The 21,988-nt window shown below is 43.3% G+C and overlaps 1 protein-coding gene across 1 annotated transcript in view; it reads left to right on the forward strand.

Moving 5' to 3' along the window:
- The window catches only part of LOC137335400 (double-strand-break repair protein rad21 homolog), a 38,778-nt gene extending 37,069 nt beyond the window's left edge, over positions 1-1,709 (forward strand). The window contains exon 13 of the mRNA XM_068000753.1: positions 1,488-1,709. Within this exon, the coding sequence (XP_067856854.1) occupies positions 1,488-1,676 (189 nt within the window). The 3' untranslated portion in view covers positions 1,677-1,709. The remainder of the gene's footprint in view (positions 1-1,487) is intronic.
- The last annotated feature ends 20,279 nt before the right edge of the window (positions 1,710-21,988 follow it).

Below are 21,988 nucleotides of genomic sequence, written 5' to 3' on the forward strand. Positions count from 1 at the left end.
CATGTTTCATCTTGTGTGTGAGAAATTACAAGATAAGCAAGAACCTGAAATAAATTCATGTATTAGTATAATGTAAACCTGCAGAAATGTTGTTTGTCAGCAAATTCCTTACAGTGTACATGCTGCATGAGAACCAGACACACCTTTTTAGAAATACTTTACATATGTTACCAGGACAGTCATTTTGAGTGCACTTGCACTATACAGTTGTAATATGAGTATTCCACTGTATTAAATTGAACTGAGCAACAGGCATCACTCAGTTCTGATATATTTCCTTATCTACTTGCAACCTAATAGGCAGTGAATCCTCTTTTTTTCTTACGTTTTTTAGCTATCTGTCAGTTCATTATTGTAGGCTTGGAACTCCCGAGATGGTACTACTGCCATCTCTCTGAAGGCGTTTACCAATATAAAATGCTAACATCAAACTCACTGTTTTCCTGCCATTGACTCCACTTAGGAATGTAAATGACCTGACTCACCTTGTTCTGGTGGCTACGCCTTCATGGGTGTTGTGAGCTGCCTCCCCTGGATTCGCCAGCCTTCACTCCGTTTAGTACCTGTTGGAGAACAGTGCCGGGTGAAAACTAAATGAGGTTCACTAGCAGCAGGCAGCTGGTATGGTGCCAGATTCCCAAACCCACTGCAGAAAAGCAAAAGTGCCCATAGACGCTGCTAAGTCCACAACAACAGCTTGCATTTATGTAGCGCCTTTAACAGAGTAAAATGTCCCGAGGTGCTTCACAGGAGTGATTATCAAACAAAATTTGATGCCGAGCCACTTAAGGAGATATTAGGTGAGCAAAAGCTTGGTCAAAGAGGTAGGTTTTAAGGAGCGTCTTAAAGGAGGTGAGAGAGGTAGTGGGGCGAAGAGGTTTAGGGAGGGAATTCCTGAGCTTAGGACCTTGGTAGCTGAAGGCACGGTCAGCCAATGCTGGAGCGATTAAAATCGGGGATGCGCATGAGGCCAGAATTGGAGGAATGCAGAGATCTCAGAAGGTTATAGGGCTGGAGGAGGTTAGAGATAGGGAGGGGCGAGGCCATGGAGGGATTTGAAAACAAGGATGATAATTTTAAAATCGAGGTGTTGCCGTACTGAGAGCCAATGTAGGTCAGCGAGCACAGGGGTGATGAGTGAACGGGATTTGGTGCGAGTTAGGATACGAGCAGCGGAGTTTTGGATAAGCTGAATTTTACGAGGTGCAAGTTGGTAGGCCAGCCAGGAGAGCAGTTGAATAGTCAAGTACACAAGAACTCTGCACTCGTGTCTCCCTCACTGTTTCATCACAACCCTTGCTTTGTGATTTACATTCTCTTGTATGCTTTTCAACCTTGATGGTGTTCTGCACTGTTAGTGCTGCCCCTTCACCTGGGTTATCGATCTTTTTTATATATATAAAAAATCACTTTTCCCCTGGCTATTTTCCATGCCGTTAAAAACTGCACCTGTTCATTTTACCTGTGTTTTTACTTTATTTTTAAAGCGGATCCAGCACAGAACAGGTGAAAAATTCTTCAGCATACTGGAGCTGTGCAGGAACAACAATCGCAAACAGGCTGCTGCCAAATTTTACAGTCTCCTGATGCTCAAGAAACAGTTAGCGCTCGAACTCGCCCAAAAAGAACCCTATGGTGACATCATTGCAACCCCAGGAGCAACGTTTAACCTCTGAGTACTTACTGGTATTCTTTTTGTCTCTTTTAAAATAGCCTTCAGAATTACAAGAAGTATTTTTATACCTTCTTCTAATGTTGAATAACTACAACACAAGATTCAAATGATGCAGGTCACTCACATTCCTCAAGTCACAAATATCTTAAAATAAACTTTTTTAATATTTCTGACCTGAGATAATGCAGCAGTCCTTCCCGGGATAAAGGAGGGTTCCTCCAGGAATAAAGGAGAGTTTAACACCGTTACAAGTAAGTTAAAACATACTGAGCAATCCGAAAACCTGTTTAAATTCTCAGAATTAGTTTTGGCTCTGCAAACAAAAAAAAAAGGATTCCTAGCTGATCTAATGCTTCAGTAGCTTGGTGTCCGCGTTCACCTTTAATGACTTGAGTGTAGCTTAACATGTGAAGAGAATTCAAAGCGCATTGAATGAAGGTCAGCCTAAAGCATGACAGCAATACCATTTGGAATGTGTACTTTGGTCCATCTATCCTCTGCTTGCATTAACTCGCCAATGTTCAGTACCACTAAGTTAATTTAAAGGGGCAGAATTTCCTTGTCCTGTGCCTGGGGTATTGGATCAACCTGGCTGCAGCCAATACAGGAAAACTGGGTGGAGAGGAGCACACAGCCTGATCGCACCCACCCGATTTAACGGCGCCCAAGAGGCAAAACCAGGTAACCTAACCCCAAAAATCTTTGTTGGCTGTTGATGCACTTACTTACCTTGTTACATGGTGAATGTCCTCATTCTATCATTGTGTACATTGTAACATTGAAAGTGTTTAGAGATATTACACATTTCTTTACATCAGCATAATTTCAACCACAAAACATTATTGTAAGGAGTTAAAGTTTTACGTTTCTGCTGTTTTTTTGTGTTTAAAAACAGTTGTATTTTTGCAAATAATTTGATTTGCTCCACATTCTGTTTTTCTGCTTGTTATAACTATTCCTTACGGCTGTATTCACTTTGAAGGCAGGTAATTTTTTTTTGGCCAGAGATATTGCCACAAAATAATCTGTATTTGCTCAATAGGGAGTGTTTGTTTTGTGCTGTTTGGAGCTATGGTTTTAGGTTGTGATTATTTAACCTTTACATGTAAATAAACATGTTTGCTGGTGTTTGCAAACAGTGGGCTGGCAGAGAGTTTCATTGTGCGGTTGATTAATTATGGAAATTAGCATTTTGGCAGGCTTTGTTCTGTAGGGTGATTGGATTGAAAATGTTCACAACAACACAGAATTCTACTTGTAGTGTGTTAAAATATTATTGAACATTAATTTAGTTTCATTTTTTAAAAACTTTTTTTATAAGCAATGTATTCAAATACAGTTGTACAGCAGTCCAGCGTACACATGAGAACAGTAAAAGGCCATTAGGCACCACAAGCTTGTTTCAATTCAGGCTACTTCCCAATACTCTTGCCCACCACAAAAGCCAGTTCTCTATGAGCTGGAAGTTGATCTTTTGGGTGAAGTATCTGGTCAAACAACAAACCCATATACTGTTTGAGTATGACTGGAAATAGTATGGATATCACCGCATTCTCCTGAACACTCTGACTAAGTGGAAAAACATCTACCGACACACCATGTCCTTCTGGCTAAACTAGTTCAAATTTATTGCAAGAATCAGACACTGCATTACAAAGGAATACATTATTTAACTTTCGCTGGTACATTAAACTGTTTTCTTTGGGATTCTTAGTCCTTTATCAGAGGTCATAACATAGAGCATCGAGGAGTTTCGTCTCACTGCTGTGATGTGGATGAATCATGTGAACTAGAGTGATAGGAAAAGCTTGTTGCATTTATTCCCAACTGAGCTGCTTGCTGATACCCATCTGTCAGTGAAAATCAGAACAAAGACACATTGGTAGGAGATGGCTGCATTCCATGCACCAACTTGATTAGATACAGGTCTCGCATACCCACATAATGTCTTGATGACATATAATTGGATTAAAAATGGAAACAGCTGTCTGACCTGCAGATGAAAGCCTCTGGCCTGTGCCCTGCAGCCCCCACAGCTCGGGCAAACAAAAGGGCAATTAAACTTCCCTCTGTATGGCTTAGTTATTCAAAGATAAACTCCCTGAGCCATCAGAATATAACAACAGGGTCTAATAGTGACAATTAATGAATGAAAGGTTGTTTTCTTCTTGTGATTCTACCTCGCCCAGCACTCTGCCCTGGTGATTCTTTACACCCAAGATCTATAGAGAAAAATCTGCCCCAGTCCTGATACTACCCCCACTCCATTATTGCTTCTTGTCCTGGGTTGGATTTGGCATAGTTGGTAATGGAATGCAATGGAGTTGGTCTATAGATCCTGGAATAGATGAAAATCAGGTCGCAACAGTGTATAGGACATCCACTTGACGTACAGCATTTGGTCATTTCTGCTGGACCTTCCAAGTAGGCCTCCAGTTAGTTATACATGCTGAGTTCTCACCCGTAGAGTGGGCTGCCCCTGGAGTTCATACACTTGAAGGCAGAATTTGCCATTCAGCTGCAGCAGTTTAAAGAGCTGCAGCAGTGAAGTGTAGAAGGCTTTTTATCCCTCTATCTGCATTGACAGAAAAGAATGGATTTTGAAATACATATAGTTACCCCTGGCAGATTATACAGTTGAATTAAAGAGCATGGAAAGAAGAAAAGGGAGTGCACAGTTTTAACCAACATTCAACAGAAACAAATGTCTGCAAACACAGTGGACAAAGGCATTTTGCATTGAAAAGCAGAATTTGTTTAGGTATGAAATTTGTACATTGGTGAAATTGCCTTTAAAAACAACCTTGGTAAGTTGCAACGGCAATAGTGAGCGAGCTGCCCCAAAGGTTTTATTTTTAAGTTTTTTGCACATGATCTACAACTATGTAAGTTAAGGAAATATTTTGAAATTTGTATTAACAAGTCTTCTGAATTAAACTTAATTTTGTGTTAAATGAACCGAAGGGTTTAAAGAGTCATACTGTTTCTTACCAGTGGAGAGATCGAGAAAGCAAGCAGGTGTGTAGTGCCTCTGAGCTGCCGTTATGCTACATGCAGCAAAGAAAGGGATGTCTTTGTTGGCATTCAAAGGCAGCCTTCCCAGAGAATAGTAATCCAATGCACCTGGAAGAAGATGGTAACAGAATGATTGCTCTCTCAACATCCAAAGACCTGCTGCAAAAGTGGAAAAAGGAAAAATGTCTATAGGATGAATCTGTCCTAAGCATGGATTCAGCTCTTCACTCCTCCAAAGCACTCCTGCAACTTTACAGCTCTTTGAATGCTTAGCATACATGGCCTAAAAACAGCACAGCACCATAGAGGATGTGTTACATTTGAACTGTTGTTGCATTGAAATCTTAATGGTGCTTCAACTAGCAAATACTGCCAATTCCTATTTGCATGATGAATGTTCAGTTAGTGATGCACAGGATGGGCTGCAAAATGGCCACATGGAAGCCATTCATTACTCCTGCACTTAGTAAAATGGAGTGATAAAATTGGGTAGCCATATTATCATTGTTGTTGCAATGGAGGTGCAGGCAAAACTAGTGAGAGAGGAAACAACTTTAACTGGCAGTTCATTTCCTGTGATGGAGGTTGGCTGCAAGTATCTTTTCAGCAAATGGCACCGCTCTGCAACCAGACCCTGCAGACGTAGTTACTCTCGGCCATGCTAGGTACGTGTGTCAGGGGTTTCATGAAGGCTGGGTGCAGACAGCCTGGGAATAAGGCCCCTGAACTTGTGTAGGAGCACGGGGAGAATGGGAGGAGGTGGCAACCAGTGTTAATACCGCCTCCGTGTGCACTGGAAGCAGTTCAGGATGATGTTTAATAACATTACTAGGTCTGACAAGATAGGAGGGGTTCACCATTACCTTCTATTAATACAGTGTATCAGACACTTACAATTACTTCCCCTTCACACTGTCTAAAAGTACTTTCATGAATGATCATTTGTGCAGTAGGACAAGGATGTCCAATCTTTTGGAGCTGGGGCCAGATACACATGTGTTAAACTAGCGATTGCACTGCACAATTACACAAAATGAGAGTTCCAATACACAGAAAATCCAAGCATTTCCAAACACAAAAATTTAAACTCCCATCCATAAAAGAAAATCAAAACTACACATACACACAAAAAGACAGATTATTGACACTTAAAAGCAAGACCCCCAACACACAACAATGCCAAGGACCCCCTTCACAACAAAATTCAAATCCTCCTCACTTTCACATCAATCTTCATCCTCATCTTTCTCTTCCCATCCTCATCCTATCTTACTTTCCTGTTGTGGAGATGCCGGTGATGGACTGGGGTTGACAATTGTAAACAATTTTACAACACCAAGTTATAGTCCAGCAATTTTATTTTAAATTCACAAGCTTTCGGAGGCTTCCTCCTTCGTCAGGTGAACATTTTTTCACATCGTTCACCTGACGAAGGAGGAAGCCTCCGAAAGCTTGTGAATTTAAAATAAAATTGCTGGACTATAACTTGGTGTTGTAAAATTGTTTACAATTACTTTCCTGTTCACAGCATTCAAAGTCCTGTCTACATCTTCCCCAGTCCCTCTTCAAATGTGCTCAGCTCCAAAATCTCCCATTCCTGTCACCTGTGCAAACATGATACAAAACCTTAGCAAGAACACTCACCGACTACAACTTCACTGGAACTAAATTTTTATTAACCCTACAAATGGGGGACTCCCATAGGGAAATCCATTGTAACACTACTGTGCAAACAGAGAAAGAAAGCAAGAGAAGGGCTGAGAAATGTCTTAAAATCTTCCTATAGGTTTACACATCTGTCAACGGCACAGATCCTAACAACCTTTGAAACCCCTATTTATATGGATGGGCGGATCACAGCTATGCTGGCATAAACACACGGAAATTACATACGCATGGGTCCACCAGGCTTCTGATGCCATTAATATCGTACTGGGCAACTTCAACTTGTATTTAAATACAGCTTTTAAAATAAAGAGAGGTCCTATTGTGTTTCACAAAGGGATTGGATACCAAACCAAAGAGGGAGACCTGGTCAAAAAGATGGGCTTTGAGTAGGTTTTTAAAGATGGAGTGGGAAGAGAAGAGCTAGGGAGGTCTGGGAGACCCAGCGAGTAGGGGGCCATGGTGGATGAAGTCTTTGCCACAAATGGTGGGGTGAAGGGAGAGGGAGATTCTCATTTTGTCCATGAGTTCCACCTCCTGCTCCCTTTACCTTATTCCCACTAAACTGTTTGCCACCCAGATTCACTTCCTGGTCGCCATGCTAGCTGACATTGTAAATGGTTCCCTCTCCTCAGCTACTGCTCCCCTCGCTTTCAAAACCGCCGTCATCACCCCCTCCTTTTAAACACCCACCCTTGAACCCTCTACCCTTGCAAACTACCAGTCCATCTCCAAACCTTCCTTTCCTCTCAAGTTCTTGAAAGTGTGTTCACCTCCCAAATCCTGCAGCTCTTTATTTCAATCTCTCCAATAAGTTTTCGAGCCCTGCCATAACACATTAACCAAAGTCACAAATGACATCCTTTGCAACTGTGATTTTGACCGTGGTGCATTATCCTTCCTTGACCTCTCCAGCTCAGTGTGACTGCCTTCGTTTGGTTCCACCCTCACCTATCAAATCGTAGCCAGAGTCTCAGCCTGTCTTCCTGTTCCCCCCAGTATTATCTCTGGAGTTTCTCATGGATCTCTCCTTGATGCACTGCTCTTCCTTGGCAACATTATCCTCAGGCATGGGGTCAGCTTTCACATGTACGCTGACAACACCCAACTGTATGTCTGCACTGCCTCTCTCGATCCCTCCACTATCTCTGTGTTGTCAGACTGCTTGGCCAATATCCTGTCTTGGATGAGTCGCAATTTTCTCCAGTTAAACATTGGGAAGCCTGGAGCCAATGTCTTCAGCCCCCACCACAAACTTTGTACCCTCACCACCGATTCCAGCCTCTTCCCTAGCTGTTGTATTAGGCTGAACCAGACTGTTTGTAATCTATAGGCTATGGACCCCATATAGTTGCCATCACAAATATCACCTACGTCCACTTCTGTAACATTGCACGCCTCAGCCATCTTCTGCTGAAACCCTCATCCATGCCTTTGTCACCTCCAAACTCGACTATTCCAATGCTTTCCTGATTAGCCCCCAATCCTCCACCTACCCTCTGTAAACCTTAGCACATCCAAAACTCTGCTGTCCACATCCTACCCCCCAACAGGTCCTGCTCACCTACCACACCTGTCCTTGTTGACCTACGTTGACTCCTGATCTATCAACATCTTCAAATTCTCATTCTTGTATTTAATTGCCTTCATGGTCTCACCCCTCCCTAACTCTGTAACAACCTCCAGCTCTACAATCCACTCCCCAGAAATCTCCATTCCTCTGACTTTGGCCTTATGTGCATTCCTTTCTCCCCGCCACCATTGATGCACATGCCATCGGCTGTCCAGGTCCCACACTCTGGCATTCTCTTCCTCCACCTCTCCACCTCCCTCACCTCCTTTAAGGCCTTCCTTAATGACACATCTTTGACCAAGTTTTTGGTCACCCCTTCCTATTATCTCCTTTGGTTCAGTGTCCATTTTTTATGCCTCAGAGAAGCACCATGGGACGTTTTTCCTACATTAAATGCGCTATATAAATGCGAGTTGTTGATGATGATGCACTATAGGCCAGAACTGGAGGACCAAACGGTGTTGACTGAAACGAGCAAAGTTACTCCACTGCGGGAACCCAACCTTTAGATGGTCGCTCGAGGCTTTCCGCGACCGATGGGCACCGCAGGGGCTGGAGTGCATCCTGAGCGAGGAGAATAAAATTTTAATTTGAACACTTGGTTTTGGTTTGAAAAAAAAAACCTTTAGATGGAAGTGTAATAACATTTGCAGACGTGACGGGATCAAATCTCCAACTAGAGTTGGCAATCCCAGTGGGGACTGGTGCTCATTTTTTGGCTCCGCATGTAGTTTAAAAGTACACCTGACTGTGCCGAGTGGTTGCACCCATTCATTGGATAGGACTGATTGGGGAATCTATCCTATTGTGTCTGCCAGCCCTGGACTGAGCTACTGGCTCTCAGTATGTCAGTTCTGCAGGTCCATGCTGCTGATGCTTCGTTTTCTCCCCTCTCTCTCCCCGCCCTCCCTCCCCCACAACAAACAATTGGGTAAAAATAGCACAAGCCTCCCGGGAGGTGTGTGCTTGCCCTGCATCTCTGTCTCTTTTCAATGTTTTTCCCCCCCTTTCAGGCCGCCGCTCCCACACGGACTGTGACAAGTACCAGCGCACGCAAAAGGCGAGGAGACGCAGATTTCTGGCTCCATGCTTGGGGAGGGGGAGGAGGGAGGCGCTCCGCCCAGACCCTCCCAAAACAAAGCCGAACAAGCGGGGGATTGGGGGCTCCTCGTCCTCAGACAACCCTCAGCGACTGCCCCAGCCGAGGTTGGTAAGTGACCTATTGTTGTATGCACAGATTATATGGAGTGTGAATGCCCAGAGCTTTGGACCGATTGGGAACGGAGGGGAGGGCGACTATTGAATCTCAGGCTAGCTACAGGATGCAAATTGTTAAGGTTAGCAAGGACAGGACATCACCTAGTAAATAAATGTTCAATGCATTTTAAATGCAGCATTTACACGATAGTAACTAGCGAGAGCTGGAAGAGGGGAGGGGGAGTTTTGTTGAGCTTAGAGAGCCGGTGGTTTTTTTTTTAAAAAGCTGATGAGGAGCCGGCCAGTGATGAACTAGCACCAGATACCGCAGTGCCGCTGCACCAAGACTAGACGTGTGCGCCGGCACTGCTGCCCCGGCCTCAGCTGGTTGTTTCTGCAGCATCACCCGGCTCTCATCCGTGCGGGTTATTCATCAAACCGAGGCCCAGGGGCTCTGACAACTTTCATTGCTGCATTTCGCTGCTGCTGATCTTTGTCAGCCTTGGAGGCCTTTATTTGCTTTAAGTCAACGACTATGGCCTTGGGTCTTCAAGAAAGCCCTTGATTTTTAAAAAAAATTTAAAACTTTGGCTTTCTTTTGTCCTGTGCAATATTTATCCCTCAACCAACATCACTAAAAACATGTTATCTGGTCATTTATCACATTGCTCTTTGTGGGAGCTTGCTGTGCACAACTTGGCTACTGTATTTCCTACATTACAACAGTGACTACTTCAAAAGTACTTCATTGGCTGTAAAGCGATTTTGGGACATCCTGAGGTAGCGAAAGGCGCTATATAAATGCAAGCCCTTAAGTTCTATCTTCTCTTGTGCTGGGGTGGTGTTTCACCTATGCTACCCACCCACCAGTACCTCACCCGAGTGACAGTGAGGGTTGGCAGGTTATTTGACTGCAACCAAGGCAGGACCTGTCCTCAACCAATATCCACACATATGCACTTGCCCCTGCACCTCTAAGCATGGTCACTGATCACGAGCAGGCTGATTGTTTGTTTGTTTTCCCCTCACTCCACACAGATGAGAGATTAAACCTCGGACTATCTCTGTCCGTATGGCTCCATAACACACTTTTCCTTTTCCTTTAAGCTGCTAGATAACTTCCATGCTATTTTTAAAAATCAAATCTTTAGATGTTAGCTGGCCATTTTATTGTACAGCTCAAAGTATCTGAAAGAACAGTACAATTGGCATTAACTGGGGTATGGCAGTGTAGTGGTTATGGTGCTAGATCAGTAACCATGGCAAGTTATGAGTTTAAATTTAATAAATCTGGTACTTTGTGGACTGTCTGATTATTGTAAAGACCCAACTGGTTCACTCATGTCCTTCAGTGAAGGGAACTGGCCATTTACCTAGTCTGGCCAGTGACTCCAGTCCAACAGTATGTGGTTAACTCTTAATGCCACCTGGAGAGGCCTAGCATGACACCCAGGTTTTAGGAGGCCAATTACTGTACCTAAGAAATGTCTGTGTTGCTGATGTATCCCAATATATAAGAGGCTTATTGCCACAGCATTTAATGATTGATGAGTTGTGGTAAAATTCCCCATTTACATTATTATGGTGCAACTTTCCCATTCCTGGCATAGAACATCAAGAAGCCGTGGTGTCAGTCTTGGCTCAGTGGTAGCACTCTTTCCTCTAAGACAGAAGGTTGTGGGTTCAAGTCCCAATCCAGAGATTTGAGCAGATAATCCAGGCTCACATAATCCAGTGCAGTACTGAGCGAGTGCTGCACTGTCGGCGGTGCCGTCTTTCGGATGAGACGTTAAACCGAGGGCCCTGTTTGCCCCCTCAGGTGGATGTAAGAAATAGGAGCAGGAGTAGGCCATCTGGCCCCTCGAGCCTGCTCCGCCATTCAACAAGATCATGGCTGATCTTCTACCTCAACGCCATTTTCCTGCACTATCCCCATATCCCTTGATGCCTTGAATATCTAGAAATCTATCGATCTCTGTTTTGAATGTACTCAATAACTGAGTCTCCACAGTCCTCTGTGGTAGAGAATTCCAAAGATTCACCACCCTCTGAGTGAAGAAATTTCTCCTCATCTCAGTCCTTAATGGCGTACCCCTTATTCTGAGACTATGACCCCTGGTTCTAGACTTCCCAGCCAGGGGAGACCTTGCATCTACCTTGTCGAGCCCTGGGCTGGATTAGGTAGGAGGCCAGAACCTTCTCTAGACTACATCGCCTCATCAATATTATCTCTGGTACATTATCCACTTATGCCTCACCACTGTTCTTTCTCAAATAGTTCTATGGGATCTTTGTGAAGTTATCCACTTTGGCAGGAAAAACAGGAGCGATTGGGAAATGTCGATGTTCAAAGGAACCTGGGTGTCCTTGTACATGAGTCACTGAAAGGTAACATGCAGGTGCAGCAAGCAATTAGGGAGGCAAATGGTATGTTGGCCTTTATTACAAGAGGATTTGAGTACCGGAGTAAAGATGCAGTTATATAGGGCCTTGGTGAGACCTCACCTGGAGTATTGTGTACAATTTTGGTCTCCTTACCTAAAAAAGGATATACCTGCCATAGAGAGATTGCAACGAAGGTTCACCAGACTGATTCCTGGGATGGCGGGATTGTCGTATGAGGAGAGATTGAGTAGACTAGGTCTGTATTCTCTAGAGTTTAGATGAATGAGAGGTGATCTCATTGAAACATACAAAATAGCTTATTGTCCTGGCCAATATTTATCCCTCTACCAACATCACTAAAAACAAATTATCTGCTTGATCTGTTTCATTGCTGTTTGTGAGATCTTCCTGTGTGTAAATTGGTTGCTGTGTTCCCCCACATTACAACAGTGACTGCACTTCAAAAATACTTAAATGGCTGTGAAGTGTTCAGGGACATTCTGAGGTCATGAAAGGTGCTATATCCCCAATACAAGTTCTTTCTTTCAAGTCTCATTCATACTGCAATTGAATGACTGATGTTTTAGGGTGATTTGATGGTTTACTGTGCCGTATCAATGGGAACACACAAATTGCTGAGCTCTGTAGCTCCAGCCCTACAGTGTAGGCGTTAGAGGAAAACCTAAGCTCTAGTCTCTGTTTCAACAGATGTTTACATTGGGGGTTTCCCCTAGAGTGCCAATCTTAGCTGGGCTGGATTAGGTAGGAGGCCAGAACCTTCTCTGGACTACATCTCCTCATCAATATTATCTCTGGTACATTATCCACTTATGCCTCTGCCTCACCACTGCTGAAACCCTTATTTATGCTTTTATCACTTCAAGGGTTGGTTTCTCCAAAGCTCTCCTTGTTGACCTCTCCACCAACATACTCCGCAAATTCAAACTTATTCAGAACTTTGTGGGCCGCATCCTTTATCTTACAAAGTCCCACAAGCCCACGCTTTTTAGTAAACTCTATTGGCTTCAGCAAGTTCAGGATCTATTTTCAAAATTCTTCACAGCCTCCCTATCTGAGGGATCTCCTGCACACCCCTGCTACTCCTCTACATTACTACTCATTCCCTGATCCCTTCATTCCAGTATTGATGGCAGTTCCTTCAACCATTGCACACCTGCCCTCTGGAATTCTCAAAATCTCCTTGCCTTGCCACCTCCTATGTTGACTTCATAAACCTCCTTAAAAACCCATGTCTCTGGCTTGTTGAATTCGGCCTTGACTGCTCCCGCCCCTCCCATTTTTCCCCTCCTTCTAGGTGTCCACTTTTCTATCGCGTAAACTCTCTGATGTTTTCTTTGCATGTGGAGTTTTACAGAAATGTATGTTGCTGTCTTTGTTTTGTGGCATTTCAATAGGACTGTGTGATCCCACTACCCAATGAGGAGTGGGAGGGGACAGAGAACAAGGAAATGTAGTTACAAAATAAAAGAAAATGTTAATGAGAAAGGTGTGGGACAAGCCCACAAAGAATCTTACAGCACAGAAGAAGGCTATTTGGCCCATCGTGCTTGTGCTGGCTCTTTGAAAGACCTATCTAATTAGTCACACTCCCCCGCTCTTTTCCCATAGCCCTGCAATTTTGTTTGGCATGTGTTTACTTCAGGATTTTGCAGAGTTTAATATTGACCACTTTTACACTGCGAACCAGTCCCAGGTTTTATACCTTGATAATTGATATTACTGTGTGAACTCGCAATTCCTTCATCTCACAGTTACTCAGAGTCTCCGTGAATTAAACATTTTCTTGGTTTAAAATGCTGCTGCGCTTCAAGTGTTGAAACACTTGGACTCCCAACTTGAGAAGGCTGGTTCCCCTGTCTTTCAGGTGCTGTCATTTACTTTGCATAATTTGCTGCGTTCATGAGTCCTAAACTGGGCCATGAGATAGAAACGTAGACATTTATAGCAGGAGGAGGAGGCCGTGAAGCCCTTCTGGCTTGCCATGAATTTAGGTCTTTCTAAATTCAGGGGCTGATTTTACACAGTCCCATTTTCCTGCCTTATTTCCCCCCCCCCCCCCCCCCCCCACCAAACAAATCCCATTCCCCTGCTCATTTCCCATAACTTTTAATATTCCTCTTTTTCAATTATCTCTCTCTAATTCCCTTTGAGATGAATTTATGGGCTCTGCTTCAACAATGGTTTGTGACAGAGATACTCCCCATTCACTTCACCCTCTGTGTAAGGAAATTTATGTTCCAGCCTTCCATTTAATTCTTTTTGTGACTTTCTTAAATTCGCGCCCGTCTGCCACTGCCGTTCCAACTAGTGGAAGCAATTTATCATTATTTACTTTGTCCTGGTGCTTTATAGTGAACACCTCAACCAGGTCACCCTTAACCTTCTCCACTCCTATGAAAAAGCCCTAACTGCTCAAGTCTCTCTTCATAACTTCATACCTCATCCTAGTATCATCCCAGTAAATCAATGCTGCACCTTTTTATATTTTTATATCCTTCCTATAATGGATGCTCAAAACTGTACACAGTAGTCCAACTGCAGCCTAACTAAGGTCTTGTAAAATTTCAACATTTACTCATTGTTTTTGTATTCTGTGCCTCCAGCTACATTCAAGGATTCGGTTTGCTTTTTATTGGACGTATCCACTTGCACTGCCACCTCTACTAACCTGTGTATCTGTACAGCAAGAGCCCTCTGCTCCTCTTTCAGATCTCACCATTTACGGTATATTTCCTTTCTGCATTGAACTGCACCTGCTACCTATCTGCCCACCCTACTGCCTATCTGTGTCCTCTTGCAGTCTTTTACAATCTTTGCCACAAATTGCCATACTGCTGATCTGGTGTCATCAGCAAATTTAAATATTGTCCCTCAATTCCTATGTTCAGATCATTTATACAGATTATATATAGTAAATAAGATTGGCCCCAACGCAGACCCCTGGGTACATCAACCTTTCCAGTCTGAGAAACTTCCTTTTACCCCTACCCTGTGCTTTCCGCCCTCCAACTCCACCAACTCTGTATCCACGTGGCCCATTCCCTTTAGTTTTGTCATGCATTCTCAGGATGTGGGTATCGTTACTTATTGCCCATCCCTAGTTGCCCATAGCGATTTGATACAATTGAGTGGCTTGCTAGGCCACTTCAGAGGGCAGCTAAGAGTTAACCCAGTTGGTGTGCGACTGACTGACATATGTAGGCCAGACCGGGTAAGGACGACAGGTTTCCTTCCCTAAAGGATATTAGTGAACCAGTTGAGTTTTTTATGACAATCCGACAGCTTCATGGTCACTTTTACTGGTACCAGCTTTTTATTTCCAGATTTTTTTTATAAAACTGAGTTCAAATTCTCAAACTGTTATAGTGGGATTTGAACTCACATTCATGTAGATTATTAGTCCAGGCCTGTGTATTACTAGACCAGTAACATAACCTCTACACTACCATAACCACAGGCCATAATATGTGATACTTTTATCAAATCCTTTTTGTAAATGTAGATACACATCCATTGCAAATCCTTTATCAAAGCTCTTGTTATTTATTCAAAAGAATTCTATTCAGCTGGTTGAGCACAGACTGCATTTTAGATGTCCCTGCTGACTAACTCTGATTAGCTCATGTTTCTCCAACTGCGTAGTAGTTTCATCCAGTCTCATATGACTCTGGCAGCTCACCAATAACTGAAGAAAGACCTACTGGTCTACAATTTCATCGCTTATCACTTTTTTTCGAAGGGGGGAGTCACATTCCACCCCACCCCCAGTCTCCTGGCGCTATTCTCCCTTCCATAGAATTTTCAAAGATTATAGTTAGAACCTCTGCTATTTTCTCCCTAGCGTCCCTTAGGATCCTCTGCTGTAAACCATCAGGTCCTGCTAATTTGTCTAGCTTATCTTTGAGTAGCTATTTTAGTCTTGTGTCTATTTGAATAATATTAATAGAGTACAAAAGCAAGGAAGTTATGCTAAAACTTTATAAAACACTGGTTAGGCCTCAGCTGGAGTATTGTGTTCAATTCTGAGCACCACACTTTAGGAAGAATGTTAAGGCCTTAGAGAGGGTGCAGAAGAGATTTACTAGAATGGTACCAGGGAGGATGAGGGACTTCGGTTATGTGGAGAGACTGGAGAAGCTGGGGTTGTTCTCCTTACAGCAGAGAAGGTTAAGAGGCGATTTTGATAGATGTTCAAAATCATGAAGGGTTTTGATAGAGTAAATAAAGAGAAACCGTTTCCAGTGGTAGAAGGGTCGTTAACCAGAGGACACAGATTTAAGGTGATTGGCAAAAGAACCAGAGGTGACATGAGGGAAAACAAATTTATGCAGCGAATTGTTGTGATCTGGAATTAACTGCCTGAGAGGGTGGTGGAAGCAGATTTAATAGTAGCTTTCAAAAGGGAATTGGATAAACACTTGAAGGGAAAACATTTACAGGGCTATGGGGAAAGAACAGGGGAGTGGGACTAATTGGATAGCTCTACAAAAGAGCCAGCACAGGCACAATGGGCCGAATGGCACCTTCTGTGCTGTATCATTCTATAATTCTAATAACCTCCACCAACTTTAATATCCCAATATCTACCTCCTCTGAAAACTGAGGCAAAAACCTTATTTAATATCCTGGCCATTCCATCATTCTTCACCACAAGCTTTCCTCCTTCATCCTATAGCAGCTCTACCCGTAACTTGACTACCGTCATATTACTTAAGTGCCTATAAATATAGTTTTTGCTCATTTTCTTGTATTCCCTCACTCTTTCTAATCTCCCTTTTTGTAGCTTTCCTATGTTCATCATATTTATCCTGGACATGTGGTGAGTGTAACATGCTGGGGAGGAACAGGTGACTTTGGATCGATGGTTCCCAAAGCTCTCCACCATTGGGGATTTTCCTCGCCTCATGCCTGGATCTGTTGTAGACTAATTGATAGAGATTGATTGCTATAATTAGTCGTCAACTCCATTATCACCGTATCATGCGACTACCAGGGTGGGAGAAGGCGAACTAGATGGATCTTGGTCTTTTTTCATTTAGCACTTCCCTTGTTTCTATTTTGTTTATTACCTGCCCTGTAAACAATAAATACTTTTTTTAGTTTCAAATTTGATTTATCTCCTTATTCATCCAAGGAACCCCAGCCTTCAATAGATTCTATTTTTTCCTTACTGATTCGTGCCTTTTCCACCTCCTCTTTAAACGTTTCCCATCGTTGTGCTATTCTTCTGCTTTCAAATATTTTCCGGCACCTTTTTGAACACTGTAATGAACATCGATCACCACAGAACATTCCACATTCTGATAATGTTTCTCCTAATCTCCTCCTTTATGTATCCAGTGCTTATTTTGAGATCATGCCCTCTTTCCTATTAATAGGAATAATCTGCATTTACCTTCTCTATTTTTCTTTAAATTATTTTGAACCACTCTATCAAATAGATGAAGAAAAACTATTTCCTCTGGAGGGGGAGTGCAGAACAAGGGGGCGTAACCTTAAAATTAGAACTAGGCCTTTCAGGGATGATGTCAGAAAGCACTTCTTCACACAAAGGGTAGTGGAAATCTGGAACTCTCTTCCCCCAAAAAGCTGTTGAGGCTGGGGGTCAATTGAAAACCTCAAAACTGAGGTTGATAGATTTTTGTTAGGCGAGGGTATTAAGGGATATGGAACCACAACGGGTAGATGGAATTAAGATACAGATCAGCCAGGATTTAATTGAATGGAGGAACAGGCTCATGGGGCTGAATGGCCTACTCCTGTTCCTATGTAAATAGTGTGCTGAGTTGGGGAAACTGTTGGTAAGTGTGGGACAATGGACGGGATGGATGGATGGATGATGAGAGTTCAACCTTTCCATTAGCTGATGGGATTGGCAACGACAACACCCATAGCCCCTTAGCCATCCCAGCATATAGGGTTGCATGGAGATGACAGGTGTCCGTGTAATAAAAGTCGGGGACAGTAGGAATGTAAGTGCGATGGATGAGTTTGTCCATTTTACTTGTTCTATAGTTATTTCTTTGTAGCAGATCATACACAGAGATATAATTCAACAGTTTTCAGAAGGTACTTTAAGTATTTGCCATACTTATTCTTTTTTGAAAATGACCCTTCTATTTTCTAAGTGTTTGGTTACATTGCTAACAATTAAAATCAGTTGTGTGTGGGATCAGGAAGCATTTCAGGACTGTAATTTTGGACTTGAAATAATTAAATATACAACTTGCATTTATATAGCGCCTTTAACGTAGTAAAGCATCCCAAGGCGTTATCAAACAAAATTTGACACCAAGGCACACAAGGAGATATTAGGACAGGTGACCAAAAGCTTGGTAAAGAGGTAGCTTTTAAGGAGCATCTTGGTGATGGAGAGGATACGGGGTCTGAAGCACAGTTCAGGGTCAAATAGGACGCCAAGATTGCAAACGACCTGGTTCAGCCTCACACAGTGGCCAAGGAGAGGGATGGAGTAGGTGGCTAGGGAACAGAGTTTGTGGCAGGGACCGAGGGCAGTGGCTTCGGTCTTCCCAATATTTAGTTGGAGGAAATTTCTGCCCATCCAGTCGGACAAGCAGTGTGACAAATCAGAGGCAGTGGAGGAAGGTAGCGATGAGGTAGAGCTGGGTGTCGTCAGTGTACGTGTGGAACCTGACGTGTTTTCGGATGATGTAGCCGACGGGCAGCATGTAGATTAGAAATAGGAGGGGGCCAAGGATAGATCCTTGGGGGACTCCAGAGGTAACGGTGCGGGAGCAGGAAGAGAAGCCATTGCAGGAGATGGCTCCAAATATAGATTCAATAAAGGAAATATAATGAAAAATCTTGCAAAAGCTGCAAGAACTAGTACGCAGAGGTCAGATGTGGCCTATTTATATCTCAGATTTTATTATTAGCGGAGGGAAGCATTTTATAAAGAAGAATACTTCTGTGGAATTTTTTCAATCTCATTATACCAGCTATTGTATTGCCTGATGAAAGTAATGCCTCAATGTGTCTTGGGCCCTGCTAATAAACTTTATTAGAAGATAATTCTATGAACTATCACAGAAAATAAACAGCTCTTTTGTCGCTGGCTTCAAAGCACAGACCCTCTCACATTATGGTTTCTCCGTTGAATATTATAAAGCAGTCACGTTTGTTATGGCGATCCGCTAATATGCTGTGGTAAGATGGGGGTTCACCCATGCCTATTTCCTGAGCTCCTGACCTCCGTCCTCTTGTCATTAGATGGAGATGATTGAAGCCCGGGCTCTTCCTCATGTAAGGAAGGAGGAGTCGAGTTAAATCGGGCGCTTTCCCAGACATAGAGAGGAGAGGAGTAAAAAGCAGGTGCTTCTCAATGCACAAGGAAGGAACATAGGAACAGGAGGAGGCCATTCAGCCCCTCGATACTGTTCTGCCATTCAATTAGATCTTGGCTGATCTGTATCTTAACTCCATTTATCCGCCTTGGTTCCGTATCCCTTAATGCCCTTACCCAACAAAAACCTATCAATCTCAGTTTTGATATTTTCAATTGATCCCCAGCCTCAACAGCTTTTGGGGAAGAGTTTTCCAGATTTCCACTCCCCTTTGTGTGAAGTGCTTCCTGACATCACCCCTGAACGGCCTGGCTCTAATTTTAAGGTTATGCCCCCTTGTTCTGGACTCCCCCCACCAGAGGAAATAGTTTCTCTTTATCTACCCTATCAAATCCTTTAATCATCTTAAACACCTCAATTAGATCACCGCTTAATTTTCTATACTCAAGGGAATACAAGCCTGATCTATGCAACCTGCCCTCATAATTTAACCCTCTAAGCCCCGTTATCATTCTGGTGAATCTGTGCTGCATGCTCTCCAAGGCCAGTATATCCTTCCTGAGGTGCAGTGCCAGAACTGAACACAGTACTCCAGATGGGGTCTAACCGCAGCTTTATATAACTGCAACATAACTTCTAGTTATACATAGTAAGAGTAAGAATAGACTGAATGTTAGGCGGTTCTTCTTTTCCCAGAGAATTGTGAGCATCTGGAATAGGTTGCCGGCTGGTGTGGTGGGTGCTGACTGTCTGCCTGCCTTCAAGAGGGAGCTGGACCGGTTCTTAACTGGGGCAGAGATCACATCATATAGAAGGCAAGTGTCTTTATAGATAACACTTGGTCCACGTGATCTCCTGGACAGGTTTCAATCGCCTGAGGAGGTCGGAGAGGAATTTTCCAGCATATTTTTTCCCTTATTGTTCCTGGGATTTTTTTCTCTTTTTTTTTTTTGCCTCTCCTAGGAGATTACATGGTGGCGGGGGGGAAAGAGGGAGGGAGAGAGAGAAAAGAAATGTTTAGTTATGATGCTGTGGCCATCGTGGTGTGGAGCAGGCTTGATTGACCAGCTCTTTTCCTGCCTGTCCATTTTGTATGTTTGTATATAGTTATAATTATATAGTTATAATAGGGGTGACCTAATAGAGGTCTTTAAGATGATGGAAGGATTTGATAGGGTAGATGTAGTGAAGATGTTTCCATTTGCGGGGGAGACCAAAACTTGGGGCCATAAATATAAGATAGTCGCTAATAAATCCAATAAAGAATTCAGGAGAAGCTTCTTTACCCAGAGAGTGTCAAGAATGTGGAACATGGAGTGGTTGAGGCGAATAGCATAGATGCATTTAAGGGGAAGCTGGATAAGCACATGAGGGAGAAAGGAATAAAAGGTGATGCTGATAGGGTGAGATGAAGATGGATGGAAGGAGGCTCGGGTGGAGCATTAACACCAGCATGGACCAGTTGGGACAAATGGCCAGTTTCTGTGCTGTAAATGCTATGTAAAACACACAGCATTTGTCTGCACAACTGAAGAATTTTCCAGAGTTTTTTCTCCCTTATTGGCCCTAGGTTTTTTTTCTTTTCTTTTCTGCCTCTCCCAGGAGATTACATGGCTAGAGAGAGAGTCAGGATGTTCCGTTAAATGTGCAGGTCCATCTTTGCTATATGATCATATGAAAATGATGGGCGGGAAAAGACCAGCTTGTCCATCAACCCGCCCTACACTCATGATGGCTGGAGCATCGTGACTAGACACTTCTCCCCCCCCCCCCCCACCCCCCCAAATCCATGTAATCCCCTGGTGGGAGAGGGGAAAAAAAGAACAACCCAGGGCCAATAAGGGGAAAAAAATACCTGGAAAATTCCACTCCAGCCTCCTCAGGTGATCAAAACCAGTCCAGAAGATCACACTGACCATCTGTTATCTGTAAAATCACTTTCCTTCTATATGGTGCGATCTCTGCCCCAGTCAAGAATCGGTCAAGCTCCCTCTTGAAGACACATTCCTTACGTTTGAAATCGAAAAATGGGTGGTCATTTCTAGCAACTGAAAACATAACTGATTAAAATTATTATTATTGTTTCTTTTAAATACGTTGTCAGGTGGTTCAGTATATTTCGAAGGGACAGAGTTACAAGTGAGGAGTGTTTTAATTTGTTTTTGTTTAATATGCTGGTCTGCCCACACCAATGGGAGGGTGCTCCCAACTTTAAACTCTCCTTTCTTCAATGGCCCAGGGCAGAAGGATGTCCGTTTCAGCTGCTGATATTCCCATTTCTGATTGGTCAACGTGACAGAATGAGTGACTCGGTGATGCCTCAGGCTGCTCTCTACAGCCAGTGTTTTACAGATTGAAAAAAACCACTGCCTTCTCCAAGGTAAGGTGAGAAATAGATTATTTCAACTTTTCGCATGTTCCTCTGCTGCAAGCGCCCTACTATAAATCAAACAGAAACTGCTGGAAACGCACTGCAGGTCTGAAAAGAGAACGCGTGTTAATGTAAGAACATAAGAAATAGGAGCAGGAGGAGGCCAATCGGCCCTTCGAGCCTGCTCCGCCATTCAATAAGATCATGGCTGATCTGATCCTAACCTCAAATTTAAATTCATGTCCAATTTCCTGCCCGCTCCCCGTAACCCCTAATTCCCTTTACTTCTAGGAAACTGTCTATTTCTGTTTTAAATTTATTCAATGATGTAGCTTCCACAGCTTCCTGGGGCAGCAAATTCCACAGACCTACTACCCTCTGAGTGAAGAAGTTTCTCCTCATCTCAGTTTTGAAAGAGCAGCCCCTTAGTCTAAGATTATGCCCCCTAGTTCTAGTTTCACCCATCCTTGGGAACATCCTCACCGCATCCACCCGATCAAGCCCCTTCACAATCTTATATGTTTCAATAAGATCGCCTCTCATTCTTCTGAACTCCAATGAGTAGAGTCCCAATCTACTCAACCTCTCCTCATATGTCCGCCCCCTCATCCCCGGGATTAACCGGGTGAACCTTCTTTGTACTGCCTCGAGAGCAAGTATGTCTCTTCTTAAGTATGGAGACCAAAACTGTATGCAGTATTCCAGGTGCGGTCTCACCAATACCTTATATAACTGCAGCAATACCTCCCTGTTTTTATATTCTATCCCCCTCGCAATAAAAG

This window comes from Heptranchias perlo, chromosome 19, assembly GCF_035084215.1.
Source record: "Heptranchias perlo isolate sHepPer1 chromosome 19, sHepPer1.hap1, whole genome shotgun sequence".
Classification (NCBI taxonomy): domain Eukaryota; kingdom Metazoa; phylum Chordata; class Chondrichthyes; order Hexanchiformes; family Hexanchidae; genus Heptranchias; species Heptranchias perlo.